We start from the raw sequence: 11,884 nt of genomic DNA, 5'->3' as shown, positions 1-11,884 counted from the left end.
CCCTCTCACACACACACACACACACACACACACACACACACACACACACACACACACACACACACACACACACACACACACACACACGAACACACACACACACACACACACAAACAAACACACGCATACACACACAGACACTCAGCATGGTGTTAGAGAAGGTATAGGTAAGAAAGCTAGCCAATACAATCTAATCAAATCTGTCTACTAGAAGACAGCGGTCGTCTGTATATTGATGTGATCCGTTATACCAGCAGATGGAATGTTGCTATTATTTGATTGATGTGGCACCCATGGGTGTCAACTCGCTGTTCTGCTGATTGGCTGCTTTCCTGGCGGTGACCTGTGTGATGTGGAGGTGCTGTGAACGGAGGACGTGCACAGTTCAAATGAGGCCAAAGACTAAATAAAATGTGGCTGCCAGTAACAGTGACCGGGTACATGTATGCTGCTGACATTGCATTCCCCTTGGTGTGACTTGATGAACAATCATTGTAAAAATCACACCCAATGTGAAGTGAGCGGTGGTCGTGCTTGCATAACGTCTTCAATTGGTAATTGGTGATGTGATACAGGCTACACACACACGCACATTGCTATGGCAAAACACTGAGGAAAACACATTGCTATGGCAAAACGCTGAGGAAAAAGACAAGGATAGTCTAGGATGTAATTGGTGATGTAATATGGCTACACACACACACACACACACACACACACACACACACACACACACACACACACACACACACACACACACACACACACACACACACACACATATTGCTATGGCAAAACGCTGAGGAAAACACATTGCTATGGCAAAACGCTGAGGAAAAGTGGCTACAGACACACGCACAGCCACTCTTAGGAGCGGTTTACCACCGCTCAAAAATCATAACTCTGTAGGCTAAACTATTAAGAAAACTATTAAGTATTCAACCAATCAATCAATGTGGGTAGATTTGCTGGTCAATTCGAACTGTGACCACGCTCATATAAACACCTGCAAAGCATCCAGGTATGTATGACAAAGGCTTTCAGCCAGCAAAGGACAATTAAGAGACAGACAGACAGACAGACAGACAGACAGACACATCTATCTTTCACCTCTGCAATGTCTCAATCTGCCATATACCACAGACTCTCTGAAGGACCAAGATTATATCAGTGGTGTTCATATCAAGGTCCATTATTTATTCGGTATTTGAGTCACGGACCAACATTTGATGAGATTTAGCCTCTCATGCAGACCCCTCTCCTTGGATAAGATTTTGTCCACAATTCCATGTTGTACTGATGTTGGTACCATATGGGAGAGATAACAGGCAAATAACAATTATTCTACATCTAATTGTGTAGACTTCTTGTAAATTAAGTAATGCAGATGTTTAACAATAAATGAAACCAAATGGACCCGTTAAAGATCTATAAGGGTCCATGTTGTTACCAACTCTCCATCATTTAGCTGGGGACCACCTGGAACCCTGGCGTTGGTCCCCAGACCTCTGGTTGAGAACCACTGCAGCAGTAAAACCTCTGCCTGACTACTTTCGAAAAGTAGGCCTACAGGCCAGACCATGACCCGACCATCATGCGTCAGCTGAGCGGAATACCTGAAATGTTTGTAAAATGTTTGTGTGTCTATAATGCCTCAGTCACACAGCATCAGTTCAAATCCTTATGTCGTCGATCTGTTAAGTCAAATAATGGAAAAATGGAAATAATAGCACACCATAGGTCTACCTTTTGGGTATGAAGTGATCATCATCATCATCATCATCTGACGCATTTGGCCTCTCCTCCTCCCACTTCTTCGCACGCACACACACACGCACACACACACACACACACACACACACAGGCACACGCGCGCGCGCGTAGCCTACGTCTTTCCTCCCTCCTCTCCAGCGGGGTGATGAAGCTGGTGGCGACAGCATATATAAATCACCACGCTCGTCGGTTTGACACAGCAGAAGAGCGGAGGTCTGGAGATCAAGAAGAAGCACCGGTTTGAACGAGTTAAGTTCCCTTGACAGAGCAGCGCACCAGCAGCAGAACCAGCAGCTAGACTCTCCACCTGTTGCTGCAACATCTACCTGTGGCTCTCCAACCAACTCCTCTCAAAGTAAGTGCATTTATTTGAACTGAACTTGATTCAGCTTCTTCTGAGAGGCATTTTTTTTAAACGGACGGGCTATACAAACGTTGTCTTTTCTAAAGTGCAGCGCAGCCTAAAACTTGAAGCGACTAAAATGTTTGGTGATGGCGACTGCTCATGAAATAGCTAAATAGGCTGCTCAGTGGCGTCAGTTCAGCAAAAGCTAAGGTATGGCAACATGACTGGTGTATTGCTGCCATACCTTAGCAAAAGGCTCAATGAAAAGTAGATTTTATTATGTCCCCATGTAGCCAATGGCAGCTGCCATAGCTTGCCATACCCAATTGACGCCTCTGAGGCTGCTGCATGTGCGTAATAGACGCGGCAGGCAGTGACCAGTTTAACTGGCAGCCTCATCTCATCTGGCTGAGGAATAGAATAGATGTTTTATTGATTAGCATTGTGAAACTTTTGAATGTGAAGCAATTATCCAACACTATTTAAAGAGCGCTATTTCAGCACCAAGGAGAGCGCGCGTTTTGCGTAAAACCTTAATTGGTCCAATGACGCATAGGCCTAATTATTAGAATTATTGTTTTCAAAAGGTACACACATTTTAGGCATGCATTTTTTTTCTAAATAGGGTCCATGAGGACTGTGAATTATTTTTCAAATATTAAAGGTCAAGGGCATGCATTTTCTTATGCGTACAGTAAGGTAGTTGTAGAGTTGAAATCGCAAAATCACTTAAAAATACCCGTATCGTGATTATTGCACTTCTTATGATGATGTGTTAAAAAAAAATTGGAGCTGCTCTGCTTCGACAACATTCTTAAAGGAGCTGGTTATGGCTGTAACGAGCCTTCCTCACTTAAAGTATGTTCATGTTTATTGAGTTGTAGCAGTTTTACAATATAGGCTAGGCTATAGGACCTAACAAAAGCACTTTGTAGAAATCATGGATAGAGCCGTGCGTAATAGGCGCAACTGCGTCAAAGACTTGCGCCCTGCTCTAGCTTTTGTGCCTTGACAAGTTGACATGTTCCTCACTCCAATCAGTTGAAAATGAATGAACAGTATATCAGAACAAGGCATATTTTATCGATTTATTAGAGATGCATTATCCCCGGTGGGCAACATGCCTTTCGAGCAATCACCTTTGCTGTTTTCATTGATCCATTTGGAGCTGAAATTATCTTGTCTGCAGCTTGGACATATTTCGATTGGTTCTTTTGAAAATTAAATGATATTTTTGCAGCCAAAGAGACGGTGGTTGCTATAAAAACCCCAATGTGAAAATGTTTAACCATGCACGTCCCTTTTTTCCAGTGTTGTTAAAACGAATTTGGCTGGAAATTTGAATATCCTCTCTGCTGTGTCAATAACCCAGTCGCAGACCTTACAGGCTTACACATAAGCCCAAGGTTATTATGAGTATCATCATCTAGGCTAATTCATAACAGTTTGGAGACATCTCCTTGATGATGTGTGAAATTAGGGCTGTGTTCTTTGGTATTGATTTCCATCTAGACCGGATTGTTCCCCAGTCATCCCCAGGCGCTCGGCAGTAATCGGCCAAGAGACTCAAACACTAGCAATAAGTCACTCCACTGGAGCAAAAGCCTGCACGTTCAAGCTGTGGATTGACTTATTTACCTCCCTAACACACCTGTATCGACCCACTGGATGGACTCTTGGAAAAAAAGACCCTCCTCCTGCCACTGCCTGGAGGAGAGGTCTGAAACCTGTCCAGTGGTGGAAAAAGTACTCACATTTTTTACATAAGTAAAATTATCAATACGGCAATGAAATACTCTGTTACAAGTAAAAGTACTTAAGTATTGGTATCAAAATATAGGCTACAAAAGTAAAAGTATTCATTATGCAGCATGTCCCATTTCACAATTTCAAAATGTATAAAGACCTTTTGAAAATAGCAGATCTACAAGCTCACAATGGGTTGCATCGCGACACATTGTGAGCCTGTAGATCGGCTATTTTCAAATGGCTGAAATGTATAGGGCTGACATGGGTATTTTGTAATAATAATCAAAACCTACAAAGTAACTAAAGCTTTCAAATAATTAGTGGAGTAAAAGTACAATATTTGCCTCTGAGATGTAGTGGAGTAGAAGTAAAAGTATTGAAAATCGGAAATACTGCAGTAAAGTAAAAATACCAAAAATGTGTTCTTAAGTACAGTACTTGAGTAAATGTACTTAGTTACTTTACACCACTTTTTCACATTGGACACAGCAAAACCAAAAAACCTAGATCTCAGGGACGTGCTGGCCATTGGGGAAAGCGGGACAACTCCTGGTTCATTCCCGGCCGGTCCAGGCCGGCCATTAGGAAAAAATAAATAAAAATGTCGGCCTTCGTTCCATTTTGGTAGTTGGGCGGCCAACTAAGTAGTTTTTCGCAAAGCAAAGCCCTGCTTCATCATACAAGGCCGTCGCACAAAAGTAGTGAAAACAGCAGATCACAAGCACACAACGCCTCGCGGTGCGCGGCGTTGTGTGCTTGTAGATCGGCTGTTTTCACTAGTTTAAATCATTTTTAAAATGATAAATACAAAACAAACGATTTTGGACATACAAGGTTTCCACCCGACAACGACGATATATAACTCATGTAATTGGCCCACTTGTCATGATCTGAAATGGCAAAGTAGCAGCAGCACTATAGAGAGAGATCTCTCTCTATAGCGCGCAATGATTGCCTCTCCAACTCTTTTTCCCGGGCTGAATCAGGGGCCCAGCATGTCCCTGCTAGATCTGACTTATCCTCGTTCTTTTCTACAGTATCTGTCTATTCTCCTGCCTTCCCTGTCTTCCTCCTCCCCCCCAGCCTGAAACATGACATTGTTGTCACTCCTCCACGCTTGCCCATATGGACAATCTCTATACGAGTGTACTATTATAGATTCAACATTTAAGGAGATAAGACTTTTTTCCGGAGAATTGAAGGAGAATTCTTTCCCCCCCAGATGTCCGTGATGCTGAAGCCGTGGACGGTGTTGCTGGTGGTGGTGCTGTGTGTGCTGGTGTGTCTGGGCACCCTGACGGACGCCTACCCCCCCAAACCCGAGAACCCCGGCGAAGACGCCCCGCCCGAGGAACTGGCCAAGTACTACACCGCCCTGAGACATTACATCAACCTCATCACCAGGCAGAGGTACGCACGCACGCACGCACGCACGCACACACACACACACACACACATACACACACTGTCACCATTAGGACATTTTACATGACGATTAATTTTCACTCAAAAATTGCGATTGTCGTTGACAATTACATTTCTGTTTGGCTTTTAGGCTTTGAAGTTGCACATGGTAGATATGACACATAACCTAAATATACAAAGCAATTACTGACATATTTGACAACTTTATACTTAAAAAATAACATTGATAGTGGAAATAGCTGATCTACAAGCTCACAACGTGTCGCATCGCGACGTGTTGTGAGCTTGTAGATCGGCTATTTCCACAATTTTTGACTTTTGTTTAAATATATGAAAACTTTTCAACATTATTATGACGATTATGACGAAACTATTATGACGATTATGAAAAGCAATCGCGATTATGTCAAATAATTGCGATTAAACAATTATGTAATAATTGTGACAACCCTACACATACGCACACGCACACACACACACACACACACACACACACACACACACACACACACACACACACACACACACACACACACACAGTACAAAAGCAATCCACCCAAGGTGCTTCCCTTGAAGAGATTCCCCAGCTAAATGATGGAAGAGTTGGTAACCAAATGGACCATTATATACTTATACTTATATGCCCTGATGAAGACCCCGAGAGGGTCGAAACATGTCGGCTTTTATTATGACTTGAAATAAAGTACACTGCTTTTACGTCCGTTCCCCTCCTTTTTATTTTTTGAGTGCTCGGATCCTCCTTCTCTTTTTTCAAGTTTTATCCCACTGATCCTGGTAGCACCCGCCACACGTTTTTAACTTTGCTGGTACCTCCTGAGCACCTAGTTTTTCTTGTTCTCTGCGGACCATTATAGACCTTTAAGTAAAACGTAAGTAAAATTAAACCAAATGGATCCTTACCGGTCCATTTGGTTTAATTTTACTTTCATTTTACTCTCTTGAGAGAGTTAAATTACGGTTAAACTCCTGCAGTACTCACCCTTCTATGACTAACCCTAACTGGATTCTGATTGGCTTAAAACAGTGGTAAATCAGTCAACAACCTTGAGTTGGCTCATGGACCCCGCCCACTGAAACAATTAATGATTGTAACTAAATAACCTTGCAAGTTACAACTGTGTTTTCTTTCATTTATATGGTAGAAGTGGTAGAAAAGCAATTTACCATTCGGTAAAACACAACCCTGAAACAGTGGGAAATCAGCCAACCCACTCCCTCTCATGGTAAATGGCTTATATTTAGGCCTAAGTCCGATTTGAAAATGACCCACTGTTTTTCTGGAAAACGTATTACTCAGCCTCTGTAGCAGTTAGAAACAAAATTCCAAAAAGCTTACACCTTTTGCTTTCACAGAAAATAAATCAGAAAAACGTAAAATATTTTTTCAAAAATTACTGTTTCTACATACTGTACATACTGTAATACACAAAAATGTGTTCACTTTAATGTGTACCCGTCCAGAATGGGTTAATTTAAAAGAAGTCTACAGATTTAAAAGAAGTCTACACAATTAGAGAATGTAGAAGAATTGTTATTTTGAACAACGTTTGCCTGTTATCTCTCTATGGTGCCAACATCAATACAGCATGGAATTGTGGACTAAATCTTATCCAACGATAACAACATATTTTAAGTGCCGGGTCTGAGAGGCTAAATCTCATCAAATGGTGGTCTGTGGCTCCATGCAGAATACATAATGATCCTTGATGCTGAAAAGGGCTGAAAACCACTGCTCTAATCACACTGCTGGGCACCTCCTCAATCAACTCTTCAGGCACCAATCACGTGTGATTGGAGCAGTGAAGTTTGTTCACAAACAAACCACACAGCTATTAGGCTTCAACAGGCTGCTCCCCGATAACGGGAGGCTCTCTCCATTCCGACATGTCGCCACTCCGAAATGGACTTCTTATTGTCGGAGTGGCGACACTCCCATGGGCCTAAGGTTTAGGGTTAGGGGTAGAGATAGGGTTAGTGTCGGAATGGAGACATGTCGGAAAGGAGACATGTCGGAGTGGAGAGACTGACCCCCCGATAACACCATCTTTCAGTGCAGATAAACAAAAAGATATGAGAGATTCCAGTCACAACATATATACTGCCCTACAAAGGCAGAGTGCAGTAACTACGTACAACAATTTCACAAAAAAATGGGTTTAAAAGTGTTACAGCTGATCAGCCAAATTAGATAAAAGCATTAAAGTGATTATACTATATATATATATATATATATATATATATATATATATATATATATATATATATACTGATTGTATATCTGTTCTTGAGCTAATTGTTCATCCCCCAATGGGGCTTTTAAGCCGTGACATCATTTTGTAGGCAGAGGAGAATCTGCCCCCAGAGCATTTTCTGTCCCTCGCTATTTCAAAAAGCCACGACTAAAAAATAACGACTAAAGTATAATTCTAACACTTTCCTTTCAACAACAAAGAGAAGAAAAATGTGTAAATAGTAACAATAGTAAAAAGATTCACGGAAACTAGGGGCAGAAATTCTCCTCTGCCTACAAAATGATGTCATACTTAACAGCCCCATATCATGAAGGCTAATTTGACCTTTGGGCGACACAAATAAGTCGGTGTGTCCGAAAACGTAGTTACTGCAGTCTGCCTTTGTAGGGCAGTATAGTAATCTAATGTGTACCGGACTGGGAATATTATGTTACAAGCATAACAATACATGTCAATATGCATGTATATAGTGCTGAAACATAGAGAAATGTGTCTCTAAGAAGCTGCTCTGTCACATAATCAATGAACAGTATTTGGTATGCAATAATGAACATATATTTCAGTTGGAGACGACTAAAAGCAAATGGTTAGCAAATCACTAACATTGCACAAAGGAGAGATCAACCGAGATTTCATGTCTATTGACCGCAAACCTTTAGACTTCATCTTTCACATTTTCCCCTTTGAGATCCCACATGTTCAACAACAATACAGACAGACAGAAGACAAATGTTCTACCACCATCGGTCAACTGTCATGACACGTATGAGACAAGCTTAAAGTAGCTGTTGTAATGTTGGCTCTTGCTATCCACAATGGCAGAGGCAACCGTGCAAGGCACCAACCTGCATGTGTGTCTTGCTCATGGACACTTTGGCACAAAGCCAGGATGAGTATAGGGGATCGAACTGGGAAACATCCGGTTCCTATACGAGTGTTCTACCTCTGAGGCACTGCCATTATATTCAGTATAGACGCGTTATAACAAACAACGACTGCCTGAATATCCCGCTCATACAGATGTCACCCTCCAGCCCTGTCTGACTAATGGCCTAATTAAAGCTCCATCGTATTCGTGTGACGGTGTCACTTGCCAAAACAAACAACTTAAAAGCTCAAAACGCACCGAGGATGCCATGCGTTGTGGGCTTGTAAATCTGCTATTTTCGGTGCGTTACACCGCCGTATGACAAACTATAAATCAGGCTTTATATTATAGTACTACGCGGCGCATGATGCATCCCTTCTGCCCCCGTGCAACGCTAGCTTTGGATGATTCGATTACGAGCCATTCCCCAAAAGCTCCAGGCCTCCACATCAACAGGTCCAGAGCAATAAATGCGGCACAGATGGACCCGAGGAAGGTTCCCAAATCCGGTTAGTGGGGTCTGAGACAAAGTCTGCAGCTCCTAGGTATAAAAGGTCTGTGGCACTGACTTGACGGATGGCATATTTTTTTTTATCTGAAGCGATGTCGCCTTGCCTCATAGGGCTATGTGAATGGTATCTGCTGTGTGGTTGATATTCATGATATTCAAATAGGTCATTGATATTTTGATAATAGGAAGAACTCCTTGTGCTGTGGAAAGTCGGGGGTGGGGCTTAAAAGCCAGGGGATCGACGCGTTTGGCCATACAATAAAACCATAAAATAATTATGGTTAAGGGCCATAGATGAGGGAAAAAAATATATTTGTTCTTGTGAGGGAAAAAAGGCAACTGTGTTAAAGAAAAAGAAAACGTGATCAGAGATCTGAGTGAGAGCAGAGAGGCCATTGGCTTATCTGAAGGAAATCATATCCTTAGATTTTTTACTTTAAACACCTATAGGCAACCACTTAGCATGCCTGTTCTGGGATGAACATTCACCAAAAATATCAGGTCTAAAGTAGATTGGCTATCTTCAGCAAAGATATTCAGTGTAGCCCGTAATACATCCAAGTTCGTATAGGGCCCATAAAAGATCAAGTACCGGTAAGTACCAGAGTTTTAGTGTTCAGCCTGCAGTCTGAGACCCGCTGCACCAGCAGCAGATCAGCAAAACAGACAATGAAAGCAAAGAGAGACAGAGAGAAAGAAAGCTTACCGTATATACAAGCCAAAGCAAATGGGGAAAATGTGTAAAGAAAAAAGAAAAGAAGAAAAGCGACAACTGGACAGACGGACAGACAGACAGACAGACAGACCTAAAAGATGAGACAAGTCATTGTGGAGTGGAGCCATTTTGCATGTTGAACCTCTGCTCCGTTCGACAGGTGTGACAGATGTGACAGATGTGACAGGTGTGACAGGTGTGACAGATGTGACCGGTGTGACAGGTCTGACAGAGCTGTGTGATTGCTTTTGCACAGGGCCGGAAGCACGCACTTCAATAAGGAGATTGCGTGCACATCTTGTACCTGTATATTCAGTTCAGCTGCTGGATAAAAAGGCCTGAATCAAAGATGGGCAAGAATTCCTGCACACCGAGTTATGGCTCCCAAACAAATTTATTACATGGGTTTCGACCACAGGTCTTCATCAGGCAAAATGGTTTCATTTTGGCTGATGAAGAAGACCTATACTTGGTCGAATCGTTGGCCTTGTAATACATTTGTTTGGAAGCCATAACTCAGTGTGTTACTGTTGATACGTTACCTCTCCTCAGAAGAGTGCCCCACACACACACACACGCAAACACATGCACGCACACTTGCAGATGGTCAGATACATGAAAAAACAAACACGCGCAAAGACAGGGAAGGAATGGAAAAGGACACACGGACAAGCAAACACAGGTAGACACTTTAGCGTGCACATGTGTGTGTGTAATGAGGCATCAGATTGGATGGCGTATGGAGACGTGGAACAGGTGGCTCATCATGGGAAGGCTAAGGAAGAACAGTTCACACTGTAGGGTTCCCATCCAATAGCTCTTAACACACGCGCACACGCACACACGCACACACACGCACACACACACACACGGAGTGCAAACAGAGTACACAAACTGTATCTGACTGTGAAATTAACACATTAGAAGTGTGGTGGGGATGTGACGGGATCGGGCAGACAGACACGGGTGGTGGAGAGAGCTGGCACCCGGCTGTGGGGAGCGGCATGAGACAGTGAGAATGCGTTGGTTGGAGACACACACCTGTATCACGGACACGTGTTTCCTTGTCTGCCAACCAACCATTCAAGAACCACTTTCAACCATGATAATGCCAATGTCCCTATTCTGGACATGTCATTGTAGAAAATAATAGATCGACCTTTTTGAAACGGGGGATGAAATAGGGCTTGAATGGGTATGTTTTTTTTTTGCAAACCTCTAGTAACTAGAGGTTTCTGAAATGATGCTTTTCTGGACAGACAGAGAGAGACAGACAGATAGATTGCATCATTTAACTGCCCCCTCTCACCCCCCTCCTCTCTCTCTCTCTCTCTCTCTCTCTCTCTCTCTCTCTCTCTCTCTCTCTTCTAGGTATGGGAAGCGTTCAGCCCAGGAGGATGCGATGGCAGAACTGCTGTTCGGAGGAGACAGTACCAGAGACCAGAGGTCAAGGTAACAGCATTTTTTATACATGTGGAAACATGTGAAATGGGACATTCTGCAAAACGAGTCCTTTTACTTTCAGTACTGAAGTATATTTGAATGCGAATGCGTTTGCACTTAAGTCTGTTTTGAATTACGGGACTTTTACTTGCAACAGAGTATTTCTACATTGCAGTATTGCTGCCTTTAACTAAATAATGAGTACTTCTTCCATCACTGCAACACTTACACACACACACACAGCAAGAGGGACTTGCCTGCCTGATCACACACACAACGCGTTGTGAGCTTGTAGATCTGCTATTTTTTGGAAAATGTCCCGCCCCAGGATAATGGATGTTGGGGGATATTTTGATTGGATTGATTATTTTATTAGACAAAAATGGAGAACAGTACAAGTATAGTCAATACAATTGCAATGTAGTACAGTACAAGTACAGTTAGACATCCCAAATAAGACTTTTTACGGTCTTTTTTACGTTGGAAGCCCTCTGTATTTAATTCATGGACATAATAAATAACAAGCAAAGAAAACATACAATAATATCGCAGTTATAAAAAAAACTATGTACAGGATAGGGGAAACAAGGGGGTGGGGGTGCTCACTTCTCGCCTGTCTATGGGAGAAGTGATAATCGTGATTATCGTGATAATATGGTAAAGCGTGATTTCTTTGGTCACAATAATCGTGCTGTGAAACTTTCACATCGTCCCATCCCTAAAACACACATTTTGTTTGTGTTTTTTTTCCCACAGATATGATGACTCCTACACGTGGTGA

At 42.4% G+C, this 11,884-nt stretch overlaps 1 protein-coding gene across 1 annotated transcript; it reads left to right on the top strand.

Moving 5' to 3' along the window:
* Positions 1–5,090: 5,090 nt before the first annotated feature.
* Positions 5,091–11,884, top strand: pyya (peptide YYa; the record flags this gene model as incomplete). Its single annotated transcript, XM_080723366.1, has 3 exons — positions 5,091–5,278; positions 11,032–11,112; positions 11,860–11,884. The coding sequence occupies 3 exons, from the start codon at positions 5,091–5,093 to the stop codon at positions 11,882–11,884; spliced, it is 294 nt and encodes a 97-aa protein (XP_080579492.1).

The sequence above is a fragment of the Nannobrachium achirus genome (assembly GCF_963921795.1).
Source record: "Nannobrachium achirus genome assembly, chromosome: 4".
In the NCBI taxonomy this organism is placed as follows: Eukaryota; Metazoa; Chordata; class Actinopteri; order Myctophiformes; family Myctophidae; genus Nannobrachium; species Nannobrachium achirus.
Note: the sequence above shows the minus strand (reverse complement) of the source record. Positions and strands in the feature narration are given on the sequence as shown.